Raw genomic sequence first — 17,175 nt, forward strand, 5'->3', positions numbered from 1 at the left:
AGTCCTGTGTTACACACATGATTGACAATTGTGACCTGAAGGAAGATCCAGCAAAGGAAACTTAAGGAATGGTCAGATAGGTAGGAATATCAGGAGAGAACAATGCCATAAAAACTTCAGAGGATCAAGGGAAGAGGGTAACCAAAGTATCAAAGGCTGCAAAGAGATCTAAAAGGGTGAAGATTGAGAAAAAGCCATTGGAATTGGCATCTAAGAGATCATTGGTAACTTTGGAAAGAGCTATTTTGGTTGATTGAGGTCAGAAGCTAGCTTAGAGCTAAAAAGACAGTGAGAGGAAAGGAAGTTGGGGAACCTATTTTATAAGACCTCTTCAAGGAATTTAGCCACAATAGGCAGAAGATCCAGGGTAATAGGAGAGATGAAGGGATCAAGTGAAGATTTTTTTGAGGATGGAGGAGATGTGGTCATGTTTGTAGACAATAAGGGAAACAACTCTTAGTAGAAAGGGAGCTATTGTAAGAACAGAGGACATAATCCACTGGAGGAAATGAAATGGAGTGGGATCACTGTATTTTTTGTTTTGTTTTTTGTTTTTAATTTTTTAAACCCTTAACTTCTATGTATTGACTTATAGGTGGAAGATTGGTAAGGGTAGGCAATGGGGGTCAAGTGACTTGCCCAGGGTCACACAGCTGGGAAGTGTCTGAGGCCAGATTTGAACCTAGGACCTCCTGTCTCTAGGCCTGGCTCTCAATCCACTGAGCTACCCAGCTGCCCCCAAGTGGAATCACTTGTGCATGTAAAGAGGTCAGCCTTAGCAAGGAGGAGGACTTCTCATTATGTGGAACAGATGAAGGAGGAGAGAGTAGCAGAAGGCATCTGGGTTATGTGAAGTAAGGAAAAGATATTAAGAAGGCTCACTTGGCCCAAAACTTATCTCATTATGTGGAACAGATGAAGGAGGAGAGAGTAGCAGAAGGCATCTGGGTTATGTGAAGTAAGGAAAAGATATTAAGAAGGCTCACTTGGCCCAAAACTTAATCTTAGTCATTTCCATTTATGTACATAGGGCATTTATCAAAGAATATAAGTTGTGCCCACAAAGTCAGCTATGATCCATGATTTATAGATAATAAATAACAAAGTAAAACATATTGATTTCTACTTATTAGAAGGAAAGGTTATTTTAATTAGCAAAAGAAGTTTGAATTATAGATTCTTTACAGTTCTATTATTTCTAAGCACACCTGAGAACCAAAATTAAGCCAATAAATATAAGTAATAAGTTATTCAAATAAAGCACATAAAGACCTGAGGTATGACTGTATAAGATTGATTTGTGATTAGCATGTCGTTTTTGAGAGTAGTTGGGAGTGGGGGGAGTGAAATTGGAGACCAAAGAACTGGCCTTGTTGCTGGTGTTGTCACTTATTAGTTATGTTAACTTGGGCAAGTCTAATCTCTGAGACTGTCCTACTTTATGGGCTTATTGGGAGGAAAGTACTTTGCAACCTGTCAGATGCTAGATAATTACTGTTTCTCTGTAATACTTCTGGAATTCCTGAAACTGAAAACAATGGGTACCCTTAAGTGGCTTTTAATGTCTTTCTTGAATTTCACATTTCTATGATCATTATAAGTATGTATTATCAAGCCTTTTTCTTGCAGATAAAATAATGATAAACAGTACCTGAATCAGTTATCCCAAATTAAAAGTTAGTGTGGCTTAAATCAATGTTGGTTTACTTTAAATTATCTACATAATGCAAGGCAGAAATAATATAATCACAAATCATTTATTTAGTTTTTCATGTACATTAGGTGAAGATTACTAATAATAGCAATAAACAATAATTATAGTTAGTAATTATATAGCATATACTATGTACCAGACACAGTGCTAAGTGCTTTGCAAATATTACCTCATTTGATTCTCACAGTTCTGAAAGGTAGGTACATAATATATTACTCTCTTCATTTTACATTTGAGGAAGGTAGAGATTTAATGTCCTTCCAAGATCACACAGCTAGTAAGTGTCTGAGGCCAGATTTGAATTCAGATCTTCCTGACTCCCAAGCCCAGTGCTTCTATCTTTCTACTTTACCACCTGTCTGTTTTTTTAGGCTGATATTAAAATGTGTTTGCATTCTCAGTACTGAGCATTTAGGAGGGGCTTAATTGATTGAATTGACTTGAAAATGAACATCTAAAGGAGACAAATAAATATTAGGTAACTTCTATGTATCTGATGGAAAAGGGAAAGAATTTTGCATGAAAACTTTGCTACTAGTTCTAGAAAATAAACTGTCATCTTTTCTTCCTGTGCCACCTTTTTCACTTTCAGTCTTTGAAACAGCCCTGTGATTATGGGACCATAGGTCCTTAGATCAGAAGGACCTCTAGATTATACTACCTCATTAAAGATGAGGAAACAGATCCAAAGTGGTTGAGTGATTAGTCTAGCATCATAGAATATCAAAGTAAGAATGGATCTCAGAGGCCATGGAATAGCTAGTAAGTGGCAGAACCTGGAATAGATTCTATATTATCTGACTCCCAAGAATAGTGTTCCTTCTACTACACATTGAATGCTGTGGTGTTCAGGTATCTTCATTCAGCTCCTAAGTCTAATACTATCCAATTTATTTTATAAACACTTAAGTGCTTATTAAATATAAGACTTCGTGCTAGGCTTTGGGGCTACAGATAACTCAGGTCTAAGCTTCAAGGATCTATTCTTGTCTTTGTTGTCAAGGGATAATTTAAAAAACAATTTATGCCTCTCTACAGCAATATGTAACCTTTTTTCCTTAAGCAAAAACTAAGATATCCATATGCGGTCTGTGTCTGGACTCCCAAACTGTACCATCTACATTGTAGAGCCTGGATTTTTAGGTATTAGTTGTTCAGAAAGCTGAAAAGCATTCAGCTTCAATTTCTTCAGTTTTCTAATCAGTTAAGTGAGTGCATTAGAAAATAACCACATGAGAATTGACAAGTCATTTTTCTTAACTGCCCCTTATTCTGATGTGTAAAACTCATTTCAGACCCAGTTTTACTTTGACATCTTCTCACCTTGTTTATTTCCATTGATTGTCATCAGCTGGAAGAAGAAATCTTGAAACAGGTTATGAGAAACTTAGAAGAAAAGATCCATGTAATATGAAGCTTCCTTCTCTCTTGGGTTTGGGTCAGATACCTCATTTAGGAAAGTAGAGAAGGCTGTGTTCACGGCAGGAAAAAAGAAGTACCACATGTCCTGTAAGTCCGGTGGAACAATAGGTTCAGTTCCAGGAGCTGAAACTTGACCAGATCCATCACCTGTATGGTTTGTGGTTTTGTTTTATGCACAGACACCAGAGTGACTTCTTTGGAGCTGAGAATTCAGATGCATTGACCAAAGCTTTATAGTTTGAAGGGGAGAGCTGAGTCTACTTTGGAAACCATCTCCTCTGTACAAAACTAGCCAGGCTATTTGTGGGGTCTCACCTCTTTGTTTTGCATAGCCTGGAAGAAAAACATACATTCACTTTTAATACACTGCTATTGGTCTTTATACAGGTTTCACTGTCCAACCCGGAGACCGTTGGAGTCTGGAAGTGGGACAAACCTATATCATTACAGTTGAAGTGTATGATAAAAGTAGCACCAAGGTTTATGTGTCTGATGTGAGTGTGTCTGTGTGAAGCTCCTTTTTCTACTTTACTTGAGGGTGGATTAAAAAAAAAGGTCCACTGATGAATTATTATTATGATGTTATTTTCCTTACTAAGTTTATTATTTGTATTGTTCAGTCTTTATTTAGTAAGGCAAACTGGTAAATTTCAATTTCAAAACATCATAATCTTTGAAGGACATGAACTGAAAAGTCAAATTACCTGCTTTGGTGATATTAAATGTTGTTTCAGAGTAGGAATTCAGAGGCATTGCCAGTGATGAAACTCAGAAGGTTTGACTCCCTTTGCTGAACTTCAAACCTGTAACTCTGGAGAGAGCTTTGGAGGAGGTGGCAGTAGCATTACTAGACTAGGGACAGCAACATACACAGCTGATGGGAAGCTCTGTACTCACTTAGCCACAGGTGGTATGGAACCTCAGAGCTGTAAGGAACCTGAGAAATCATGAGTTCCAACTTGCTTAATGTTACCTCCCCAAGTCATAAGAGTTTAAGAGAGATGGGACTGACGTTTTATAAAATGGCACAAATTACACTAATGGTATCCACAGTCTTTTTTTTTTTTTATCACTCTTTACAAATACATTATAGGTGTTTTAAATATATTTGCCCAGCTACTTGAGAGACCAGAGATTTTAAAAAATATTAGCATATAAGAATCTTGAAGACACAAAAAAATTTTTTTCCTTAGACATTTTGTTTTCCATTTGCTCAAAAAACAACAAAAACCACTTGCCTTCTGTCTTAGAATCAATACTAAGTATTGGTTCCAAGGCAGTTGGGGTTACTTGCCCAGGAACATAGAGCTGGGAATCCTCAGACATTTGGGGGTTAAAAGGGTTCTGGAAAGGTGGTCTCTTCAGAACTATGTCTATTATGGTTGATTTTCAGAATCTCAGGATGATGCACTACTTTCCACCAGTGTATTTTGAAGAATTGGCATCCACCATCAATGGCTCTTATCATGTAGTCAGAATTCTTAGAGATGGTGTCACAGTAATTAAAGCTGCCCTGACTGCAATCATTTATCAGGTAGGAATTGAAAGATCACACTTGTAGTAATAATAGCTGACATTCATATCATGGAAAGCATTTTACATTATCTCATCTCAATCCTATGAGGGTCCCTGCTGTACAGATGAGGAAATTCAGACTACTAGAGTTGAAGAGATTCTTCTGTGGTCATATAGGCATTAAATATCAAAGAGGAATTGGAACTCAGCTCTCTCCTAACTCTAAGGCCCTTTCATTTGGAGCACACTGCATATGCATAATCATTAAACTTGGTTCTAGCATGTCAATCAGTCAATAAATATTAAATGCCTGATATATGTCAGACAAAAGATACTTCCTGACCTCAAGGAGCTCACAATCTGATAGAATTATACAACACATTAAACATAAAAAGAAATATAAAGGGAGGGTGTGGGAATATGATGAAGTCCTATAGCCAGTGGGAGTGATGAGATGGGAGGAGTTCTCCAATGGCTTCTCTTCACCCTCTCCAGTCAGCCATATTCATCTGTGGTAACTATGCGCCACCTATTCTAAAGCACTTTAACACTTTACAGTGCTGTATAAATATTAGCTATTATTATTGCCATTTTCATTGCTGAACTATTTAAGCACAATACTTTGGGAGCTATAAAACTAAGTTTTATTGAATCCTGGAGATCAGAGAATAGAAATCAGATGATCATAGATTTCAAGTTGGAACTTGACCTTAGGGGTCATTAATTCCAATCCCCTCATCTTGCACATGAGGAAACAAACAAAGCCCAATTTTGCCACTTATTATTTTTGTGACTTAGGCTTGCTCTAGGATGTATAGAACTGAGATTTGAGCCAGGTCTTGATTCCAAATCCAATTTTTTTCCCCTCTCTTACTGACCTACCTCTATCCTCACTTAATTTCTCTTGAGGTTATACTTACTATAGTTTTCCTATTATTTTAAAGAAGACCCAGATTGATTCCATTTGAAGCAGCTCTTTAATTGTTTGCTATAATTACTTCTAATTTATATTCATTAGAACCTAATAAAAAGGGGGGGAAATGCATGAACAACAATTAGCTGACTTGGGGAACCTGAATCTTTAATTAACTGCAGTTTCTGTTTAGATTCTATTTTTTTAATATGAACCTATGATTTCATTGGTTCATAGAGAACTCCCTGTGAGAAAACTGCAGTGCAATTTACTACTCATAATAATAATAATAATTGCTCATATTTATGTACTTGATTAAAGTTTATACATGTAAGAATTTTACATGTAAGTCTCTGAGGCAGAATTTGATTTCAGATCCCCTTGACCCCAAGTCCATTACTCTACATGTACCTGTTACACCAACCAGCTGCTACATCTATAACTTGTATTTACAGAGAATTGCATGGAACACTAAGAGGTTAAGTGACTTGCCCATGCTCACACATTTGTCACAGAAACAAAATTCAAGATCTTATTACCTCCACAGCTGACACTTTTTTCATCATAGCACCGTGCCTCTCTGGGCTTCTATTAATATGCCCATTATTCATAATTTTAAAAGTATTTGTTTTACTGACAAAGGACCTGGTGCCATGAATGACTAATCAAGGTCAGTGAAGTTAGGTATTTGGTTCCAAAGTTCTGCCAAATGCAGGAGAAAGATTTGGGATGCTGATTTAGGTGCCAGGTCGTTTAGAATACAAAAACAACTAACTACCACCCCTGCTCTACAAGTTAGACAGAGGCCTGGGTCTTACTAATGTAGCAGTACCTATTCCTTTGGACTTCCACATTTGCAGCAGACATTAATTTTCATTTCCACTAGGTCAACAAAGCAATTTCATTAGGTATCTATTTACCCTCCACTATATCTGGAACTGGAACTGCTGTTTTGTTTTGTTTATAATAAGTAAGATTTTTTTCCAGTTTTTTCCATAACCAAATGTATTTAAATTATTTTTAAAATTCAGTTTATTAACATTTTAAAGTGCCTGATGTGTACAGCAAAATACAAAAATCCAAATGTCATAATCCCTGCTCTTTTTTTTTTTTTAACTCTTACATTTTGTCTATGATGAGTATTAGTTCCAAGGCAGAGGAGCAGTAAGGGCTAGGCAATTAGGGTGAGGTGGCTTGTCCAGGGTCACACAGCTAGGAAGTGTCTTGAGGTCAGATCTGAACCCAGGACCTCTCATGTCTAGGCCTAGTTCTCTATCCATTGAACCACCATGCTGCCCCTATCTCTGCTCTTATAGGATTTATAATCCAATAAAAATAGGGTAATGCAATTTGTTAATATACAGAGTTCTGTGTGGAACAGGGCAACCTGGACTTTGTCCTAAGTTTTTTGAAATACTTAATAATAATCTTTTTAAATTCCACATTTTAAAAATTTATTAATCTACATGTTGACATCACTTGCCTCCTCTCCATCATACCCTCCCCCTTTCCTCCCTACAACATAGAAACAATTAAACTTGGTACCTAGTTAGCTACTTGATGGACAAACTGCTAACAACACACATGCATGAACTATGGTAGTAATTCCCCCCTTTCAACTGAATTTTCCTAATTACTTTGTGTATTTTTATATTATGAATTGAAAAACTGAAATGAGTATATATCTTGAACTCCTGATCCCAAGTGTGCCTATTGCTACTTATACCTCTGTTAGTATATGTAGTTTGCTAACTCTTTGAATGTAAATGTCTCTCATAGTGATAGCCCTCAGGTAACTTTACACCTCCTCCTACAGGATAGTTCTCGATATTCCTTAGATGATCAAATTAGCCACCAGCAAGAAGTGAAGATTTACTTTCCCATTAAGCTGACACCCACCTTTTTAGCATTTCCTCACCATCCCATGGAAATGGTCTATCGGTACAAAGTGAAGGTATGATATACTGTTTTTGTTTTTGTTATTTAATTAAAACCCCTACCTTCCGTCTTGGAGTCAGTACTGTGTATTGGCTCCAAGGCAGAAGAGTGGTAAGGGTAGGCAATGGGGGTCAAGTGACTTGCCCAGGGTCACACAGCTGAGACGTGTCTGAGGCCAGATTTGAACATAGGACCTCCCATCTCTAGGCCTGGTTCTCAATCCACTGAGCTACCCAGCTGCTCCCGATATACTGTTACCTGAGAAATTTCAAACTGAGTAAATGAATTCTTGTATTAATGGACATTATTGAAACTGCTTATTAAACATAGAATTTTCTTGATTTTTCCAATATCCTAAAAGGATGCCAACTTAATCATGCTCTTGGCAATTATAGCAGGTGATGAGTTTTCTCTTTTTATCTCATTGCTTCTTCTGCCCAAGTCTTCTATACCTTTTTGTCATATTATTCCTTTTATACATTTTTTTGCCTTTTATATACTTTTGATTTTCAAAACAAAATATTGCCATTTCCTTTCCTTTGAACACTACTCTTTTCACCTAGCTATTTCTTTAGTATAGTCTCACAGCTCCTGAAGGTCTCTAAGAAATTATTTTCTTTTTCATCAACCCAATTTTGTCCTTAATCATTACATAGATTTATTTTTAGATAACAAACATTTTGAATTTGCTTCCTTATAGGTCGAAGGTGGTAGTGGCAACTTTACCTGGACCTCTTCCAATGAAACAGTGGCAATGGTAACCATAAAGGGAGTGGTGACTGCAGGCCAAGTCAAGGGCAATAGCACTGTTCAGGCCAGAGATGTACAAAATCCCTTCCGTTATGGAGAAATAAAGGCAAGTCTTTCCCTTCCCCCATTCGCACTTGAGTGACTCCAATCTGAGTTTAGGCTTCCATCTCAAAATGCTTCCTGATTAGTAAGTTTTGAACATAGGCTCAGATGCATTTTCAACTATACATTTTCTTTTTTAAAAAAGTTTTATCGTTGCTTTTACTTTTTTTTTATTAACTAAACAGTCCTGGGTTTATATGAACTGTTGACTTATTAGTTTTGACCATTTATCCTTTGAAGAATGACTATTTTAATAATACATTTTTGCTAATTCCTTACAGATTGCGAGTCATTTTTTTTAACTATATGTAATATGTTTACCTCAAAGATTATTTGTGGAGAGAAGTTTTCTTCTTTTCAGAATTGAGGCAAATCTTAGATTCCTTTTCTTTTTTCCTTTATAATTTTTAAAATTCAATTTTATTTTACTTTATTTTCTATTATAAATTCTCTCCCTTCTCCTTCCTGTACCCATTGAGAAAGCAAGAAAAACAAAACCCATTACAGATATGTAGAGTCATACAAAAAAATTTACACATTAGCTATGTCCCTCCTTTCCCCCCAAAAAAATGAAAAGAAAAAAAGAAAAAATAGGATTCATTCTGTACTCTGAGGACATCACCTCTGTTTTTGGAGATGGATAACATGTTCCATTAGTCCTTTTGGAACTGTGGTTGGTTATTGGATCAGAGTACCTAAATCTTACATAGTAGATTATTTTTATAATATTGTTATTAATATATGTTATTCTCTTGATTTTACTTATTTCACTTGACATCAGTTCATTCAAACCTTCCAAGATTTTTCTGAAACCATCTCCTTCAGCATTTTTTGTGGCACAATAGTATTTTATCACATTCATCTATCATCACTTGTTAAGTCATTCCCCAATTGATGGGCATCCCTTCCATTTCTAGTTCTTTGTCACCACAATAGAACTACTATAAATATTTTTGTACTTATGGGATCCTTTCTTCTTTCTTTGATCTCTTTGGAATGTAGAATTAATAGTGGTAGTTTAATAGCTTTTTGAGCATAGTCCCAAATTGATTTCCAGATTGCCTGAAATAGTTTACAGCTCTTCCACCAATACATTAGTATACTTGTTTTCCCACAGCCCTTCCAGCATTTATTACTTTCCATTTCTACCACTTTAGCCAGTTTGATGGATATGGTCCAGGTACCTTAAAGTTGTTTTAATTTACATTTTTTTAATTATTAGTGATCTAAAGCAATTTTTCATATGGTTTATGATAGTTTTGGGTTTTTTTCTCTGAAAACTATCTATTTATATCTTTTGACCATTTATCACTGAGGAATGACTTATTCTTATAAATTTGACTCAATTCTCTATGTATCTTAGAAATGAGACCTATATCAGAAAAGAATTTATTACAAAGATTTGTCTGTTTCCTACTTCTCTTCTAATTTTAGCTGCATTGGTTTGTTTGGGCAAAACCTTTTTATTTTTACATAGTCAAAATTGTCTCTTTTACCTCCTGTAAACCTCCCTATTCCTTATTTGGCTACATATTTCTCCCCCTATCCATAAATTTGACAGGTAATTTCTTCCATGTACCTCTACTTTGCTTTTGCTATCTTTCTTCATGTCTAAATCACATATCAAATTGGAGCTTATCTTGGTATATGTTATGAAATGTTGGTCTGTACCTAGTTCCTTTTCCAGTTTTCCCAGCAGTTTTTGTCATATTATGAGTTCCTGCCTCAGAATCAAGGATCTTTCCTTTGAGTTTATCAGACTCTAGGTTACTGTACTCATTTGCTTCTTTATGTTCTTTATGTACCTAATCTGTTCTATAATGGGGGAAACCAGGGGAGTTCCAAAAATATTATTTGTGGGCTCAGTGGGGTGTGAGGGGGACAGGAATGACAGAAGGCAGGACCAAACAAGGTAGGGAGACTGGATTTAACTGCTAAGGAGGTATCTTTTAACAGAAGTGGTAGTTAGGCCCTAACTCTCACTCTGCACCATCTAGGCAAGGGACCTATGGAAACAAGCAGGCAAATGACAAGACTTTATAACAATTTTAATTAAGGAAACAATGGTAAAGGATGGGAATAGGGGTTTCTACACTTCTCAGACTAAGGGCAAACCACAGGGTCAGGAGAGGGACTTATCTACACTCATCTGAGACCTAAGCCAGACAGGGCCCAGAGAATAGCAGGACTGAAGTGGGAATCCTCACAGCAGAGTCCAGAGATGTTACAGGATGCCAGGAGCCAACTCCTCCAGAACTAATGATCCAAAGTAGCCTGGTAGGGAGAGAAGTCTGCAAGCTGTCCACCAGATCACAGGCCACTTCCCTACTCAGTGTTGACTTGCAAGATTGATGTCCTCTGCTTTCAACCTTCACCACTCTCCAGGATCCCAGGGAATCAGGGTACAACTCCACTAGCTCTGAGGTCTCCCAGGGTCAGCAACAGCTTGTCCCAACCACCATGGAGTCTGTCTCAGAGAGAGAGCACACTTCCTGCTTCCCCATTCCATGTGGAATTCTCCAGCCCTTCCTGTTAGGTCTCCTAACTAATAACTAAGTAATCTTCCTCACAACAGTTCTAAACAATCAACCTCTGTATTTCTATCTTAATCCAAAATTGTTTTGATGATTATGTGGTTTTATAGCATAGTTTGAGATTAGGTACTGCTAGGCCATCCATCCTTCCAATTTAAAAAAATTGATTTCCTTGATGTTCTTTACTTTTTATTCCTCAAATGAATTTTGTTATTATTTTTATTAGTTCTATAAAGTAGCCTTTTGGTATTTTGTCTAACATGGCACAGAATAAATGAATTTAGGTAGTATTGTTTTATTATATTGGCTTATTCTATCCATGAGCTATTAATATTTCTCAAGTTATTTAGATGTGCCTGAATTTGTTTGTATAAAGAGTATATTGTGTAAAGACTGTTTTCCTGTGTGTCTAACTGCTAGAAGGCTTCCAAATATTTAACACTGTCAATCATTATTTCAAATAGAATTTCTATCTTTTCCTGCTGGATTTTACAGAAATACTAATACTAAAATACGATGGTTTGTATGAATTTATTTTGTATCCCACAACTTTGCTTAAGTTGCTAATTTTTTACTTGACTCTCTACGGTTCTTTAGGAAAACTATCATATCATTTGCAGAAAAAAAATGATAGCTTAGTTTCCTTTTTGCCTGTGCTCTTTAATTTCTTTTATTTGCGTTGCTGCTATAGCTAGCACTTCTTATACAGTGTTGAATAGTAATGGTGATAATGAACATCCTTGCTTCGTACCTAATCTTATCGGAAAAGCTTCAGGCTTATCCCTGTTACAAATAATGTTAGCTCTTGGTTTTAGATTGATATTCCATTTTTAAGAATAGCTCTGTTTAAACTGCTTGATCACATGGTTCAATAGGGTATGATTGGGAATGTAGACTCTAAACAAACACCCTAGTGCAAATACTAATAATTTGGAAATAGTTCTTGATCAATGACACATGTAAAACCCAGTGGAATTGCTCATTGGCTACCGGAAGGAGGTGGAAGGAGGGGGTAGGGAAAGAAAATGATTCATGTAACTATGGGAAAATATTCTAAATTAAATAAATAAACTTAAAAATAAGAAAAATAATAATTCAAAGTTTTTTTTATATGTTTATAGTTTTCCTAATATTAAACCCTTGCATTTATAGTACAAATTCAGCTTGTCATAACACATGATCTTTGTAATATATTGCTGTAGGCTCCTTGCTAATATTTTATTTAAAATTCTTCATTAATATTCATCAAGGAAATTGTTCTATAGTTTTCTTTTTCTGTTTTGACTTTACCTGTTTAGACATAAAGGCCATACTTGTATTACAGAAGGAATTTGGTAGGATCTCTTCTTTACTAATTTTTTTCAGTTTACATAGTATTGGAATTATTCTTTAAATGTTTGGCAGAATTAACTTGTAAATCTATCTAGTCTTGGGTTTTTCATTAGGGAGTTCATTTATGGCTTATTTAGTTTCTTTTTTTCTAAGATAGTATTATTTAAATATTATATTTCCTTTTCTGCTAGTATGGGTAATTTATATTTTTATAAATATTCATTCATTTCATTTGTTTTGCTAGTTTTATTAGCATATAATTTGGAAAAAATCATTCATCTTTTTTCATTTTTGGTACTAGTCATCATGTTTTCTTTTTAAAATCAAATTAGTTAATGGCTTAGCTATTCTGTTTTGTTGTTTTTTTTCAAACTAGCTCCTAATTTTATTTATTAATTCGGTGATTTTTTAAACTTTCAATTTTGTCCCTCTCACTTTTAATTTTCAAGATTTGTGTTTTGGTGTTTAATTAGAAATCTTTAATCTTTTGATATTCTAGTTCTTTTGATTGAACATCCAGTTTAATGATTTGCTATTTCTATCTTTTATTGCTGAAAGAGTTTGGAAATATAAATTTTCCTCTAAGTATTACTTTGGCTGTATTCCACAAATTTCAGTGTGTTGTCTATTTCATTATCTTTAGTGAAATTATTGATTCTTTATATGATTTGTTCTTTGACATGCCCATTCTATAGGATTTAAGTTATTTAGTTTCCAATTAATTTTAATCCTTTCTTTAAAAGTCTTTTCTTGAATGTATTGTCTATTGCATTATGATTGGTAAAGGATGCATTTAATATTTCTGTTTCTCTGCATTTGTGAGGACATTTTTATGCCCTGCCTCTTTTTTTTTTAAGGTTATCATGCACAACTGTTTCCATTTAGTATTTTCCAGAGGTCTATTATATCTAACTTTTCTAAAATTTTATTTGTTGCCTTAATCTTTTTCTTAAAGTTAGACTTATTAATGACTGAGCAGGGTAAATTGAGGACCCTCACAGTATAGTTTTAGTATTTCCTCCTGTAAGTCACTTAACTTTTCCTTTAAAAATTTAGGTGCTATGCTACTTGATATATATATATATATATATATATACATATATATTTACTATTAATATTGACTCATTGTTTATGGTACCTTTTAACAAAATGCAGTTTTCTTTTTTATCTCTTTTAGTTAGGTCACTTTTTGCTTTTGCTTTTTCTGAGATTATGCCTTTTTTATTTTAACTGAAGAATAATAATCCTGCTTCAGTCCCCTTATTTTAACTCCAAGTTCTGCTTCAAGAGTATTTTTTACAAGTAACATTCTAATCTATTCAGAAGTCTGCTCCTGTTTTAAGGGTGAATTTATTCCACTCACATTCACAGTTATGATTGCTAATTGTGTTTTTCCCTCCATCCAGTTTTCTTAAATTGCCTCCTCAAATCTATTTTGCTTCTGACCACCATTTCCCTTAATCTTCTGTCCCTCTCACTCTTTTCCTTCCCCTTAACCTCTTTCCCTCCTACTTACATGTTGGATAAGATTAATTTTTATACTCATTTGTGTGCCTATTGTATATTCTTCCCTCCTTTAACCAGTTCAATGAGAGTGAGATTAAAGTGTTGCCTGTACCCTTCTTTATATTAATTTCCATTTAAGTGACTTAATTTTCATCAATCTTCTTTTTCCTTACCCCTCTCCTAGTGCATTCCTTTTCCTCAATCTTTCATCCTTTTTTCAAGATCATACAAAATCACACCCAGCCTTTCTGTCTAATTAGACTACCTCTAAGACCCCTGGTAATAGTAAAGTTATATAGAGTTACATGTATTATCTCTATAAGAATGTAAATAGTAAATAGTTTAACCTTTTATGATTTTTCTCTCAATTTTGCCTTTTTATGTTTTCTCCTGGATCCTATAGTTGTATTGTTGTATGTTATATTTTACACTCAGTTTTGGTAATCAGGAATGCTTAAAAGTCTTCTTTTTCATTAAATATCCTTTTTTTTCCCACTTAGGATTATGCTCATTTTTCTTGGGTAGGTTATTCTTGGTTGTGAACACATATTCTTTGCCTTCTGGAATATCATATTCCAAGTTCCACTCCTTTTAGAGTAGTGGTTACTAGATCTTGTGTGATCCTGACTATAGTTCCTCAGTACTTGAATTCTTTATTTTTGGCTCCTTCTAGTATTTTTTGTTTGACCTAGGAGTTTTGGATATTGGCTATAATATCCCTGGAACTTTTCATTTTGGGATTTCTTTCATTGGACTAGTAGGTTCTTTCAATATTTATTTTATCCTTGTTATATTATAATATATGCAATTCTCTTGCTTTCTTGAAATATAGTTTGGCTCTTTTTTTGTAAATGGCTTTCAAGTAATCCACTGATTCCTAAATTATCTCTCCTCAAGCTCCTGTGAGATATTTCATATTTTTTCTAATATTTTTTATTCAAAATTTTTTATTTAATTAATTTGGAATATTTCCCCATGGTTATATAATTCATGTTCTTTCCCTCCCCTCCTCTCACCCCCCTCCCATAGCCTAGGAGCAGTTCCACTGGGTTTTACATGTATCATTGATCAAGACCTATTTCCATATTAATAATATTTGCATTAGGGTGATCTTTTAGAGTCTACATCCTCAATCATATCCCTATTAACCCATGTGATCAAGCAGTTATTTTTCTTCTGTGTTTCTACTCCCACAGTTCTTTCTCTGGATGTGGATAGCATTCTTTCTCATATTGACTTTGTTATATCTTGATGTCTCATAGACCCTTTAGTTTTCATTTAGTCAGTTCTAATTTTCAAGGAGTTAGATTCTTTTGGAAGGTTTTGTTCCTCTTTTTCTAGCCTGTTTATTTTCTTTTCATATCTTTCCCCCTAGTTCTTTCCCTTCTTTTCCTATTTTTTTCTCTACTGTCATCAGTTTTCTAAATTATTTTTCATCTCTTTTAAAAAACTCTTTTAGTATTTTTGTTACACTTGTTTCCAAGCTGCATTTTTATTTAGAAATGTTTGTTTATAAATGTTTTCAAGTTATTTTCCTCCTCTTTGTGTCTTGAACTTCCCTGTCACCATAGGAGTTCTTTAAGATTTGGTTCTTTTTGTTTGTTTGCTCATTCTTCCAGCCTCCTTTTGACTTTAAACTTTATGTGAATGCTGAGCTCTAGATTCTCCTGGGTGGGGCTAAGGGAGGGAAAGGATGTTTGGTCTGAGCTTCTATCCTCTTATGTCCATCTCTGTCTGGGAGCCTTTAAGTTTTCATTATTCCCCAGCTGGTGTCAGGTCTGTCCACTGCCCTCCTGGTCTTGAGCACTACAAGTTCCTGACCCTGGTTTGGGTATGTTATTTTGTTCTTGGTTGGGAGTTTCAATAGACTGCTGCTGGACTCATTCACTATTAGCCAGTTGAGAGGCTCTGCAGATTCAGAGTGATTTAACTGTCAACTTCCCTTTGGTCTGAGGCTCCTGCCCTGGTTATTCCACCGCCAGCTTCCATGCTGGGCTCAAAGTTAGAGTTGTCACTACTCTGCCCCTGCTAGGGGTCACACAGCGAGGGTCCATGATCCTCATGATCCTCATCCCCCTAGATCAGTGACCCAGAACTGGGTAGTTTCCAGGGCCACAATATTGTACTGTTCCTTCACAAGTAGTAGACCAGGGATTCCCTGGCATCTTTTTCTGCCTCAAGGCTTCCTACCCTATGGGCCTGATCTCACAACCCTTTTTCAAACCCTGGGTACTAAAATGTTCCTTGCCAATATGCTCTCAGCCAAACCCTATCTCTAATGTTTTGTGTTTTAATGAGTCACAACTATTAGCGTCCTATTAGATTAAAGCCAGAGTTATAAATCAAGTTGTGAAATCCTGTTTAAATCTCTCTTAATGTATGTTGTCATTCTTCTAGGCTTCACACTGATATTTTAATAGGAAAAAAATCCTATCCTTTGACATATAGTAGAGTGGATATCTCATTTTCCCTTCTTTGGGAGACTCAAACATGAGCCATAACTCTTAGTGTAATTAGCATAGTTTCTGGATAACAGGGCTGGAGTTTGCTGGCAAACCAATAAGTTCAAAAATGAGTCTAATCTGCCTATATTAGAGATCAGGCTCTTCTATCCCATCCCTCCCCTACCCCCTACCTCCACTCCAGTAAACATGGGCAGACTGCAGTAGCTGGATACAGGTCAGGCAGTGGTTTGGGTTGCTGGTCTTCTGTGAGCCCTTGCTTAGCAGTACATCTACACTAGGTATACGTTCATTCAGGCTTTATATAAAAAAATAAATACAAGGTACCTCAAAGGGGAAGGCACTAACAAGTAAGTGATTAGGAAAAATATGCAAAATGTGATGCCTAAGCTAAGCAGCATGTTATGTATGGGCACACAAAAAGAGTATGAAAGCTATAATATTTACAACATACATTAACAGAACAATTTTTTTTAAACCCTTACCTTCTGCCTTAGAATCAATATTGGGTATTGGTTCTAAGACAGAAAAGCGGTAAGGGCTAGGCAATGGGGGTTCAGTGACTTGCCCAGGATCACACAGCTGAGAAGTGTCTGAGGCCAGATTTGAACCCAGGACCTCCTGTCTCTAGGCCTGGCTTTCAAACCACCAAGCTACCCAGTGTAAAAGTGAAATTTGGGAGATGCCATCTTTAAGTATATATATATATATGTATTTTCTATGGACACGTGGAAATTATCAAACTACATTTCCCGTGGTCCAACGGGTTTCCGGTTCCGGTTCTTTGGGCGTGGGGATGCCTACGTCTCCACGCAGAGGATAGTTTAAATCTCCAGGGTGAGGAGGAACTTCCTCTTTAGCTACCACCTCTTGGCTAGCAAACTCAGGGAGAGACGGGAGGTAACAATAATGGCTGGGGCGGCAGTTTTGAATTCTTACAAGCGCATGGTCTAATGACTTTATCTATCAGCATGGTTTTAATTAAAA

At 35.7% G+C, this 17,175-nt stretch overlaps 1 protein-coding gene across 1 annotated transcript in view; it reads left to right on the top strand.

Moving 5' to 3' along the window:
• The window catches only part of NUP210L (nucleoporin 210 like), a 128,866-nt gene that overhangs the window by 19,550 nt on the left and 92,141 nt on the right, over nt 1–17,175 (top strand). The window contains exons 8-12 of the mRNA XM_044672740.1: nt 2,789–2,857; nt 3,524–3,630; nt 4,530–4,670; nt 7,381–7,518; nt 8,203–8,358. Of these exons, the coding sequence (XP_044528675.1) occupies nt 2,789–2,857; nt 3,524–3,630; nt 4,530–4,670; nt 7,381–7,518; nt 8,203–8,358 (611 nt within the window). The remainder of the gene's footprint in view (nt 1–2,788; nt 2,858–3,523; nt 3,631–4,529; nt 4,671–7,380; nt 7,519–8,202; nt 8,359–17,175) is intronic.

This window comes from Gracilinanus agilis, chromosome 4 (genome assembly GCF_016433145.1).
Source record: "Gracilinanus agilis isolate LMUSP501 chromosome 4, AgileGrace, whole genome shotgun sequence".
Classification (NCBI taxonomy): Eukaryota; Metazoa; Chordata; class Mammalia; order Didelphimorphia; family Didelphidae; genus Gracilinanus; species Gracilinanus agilis.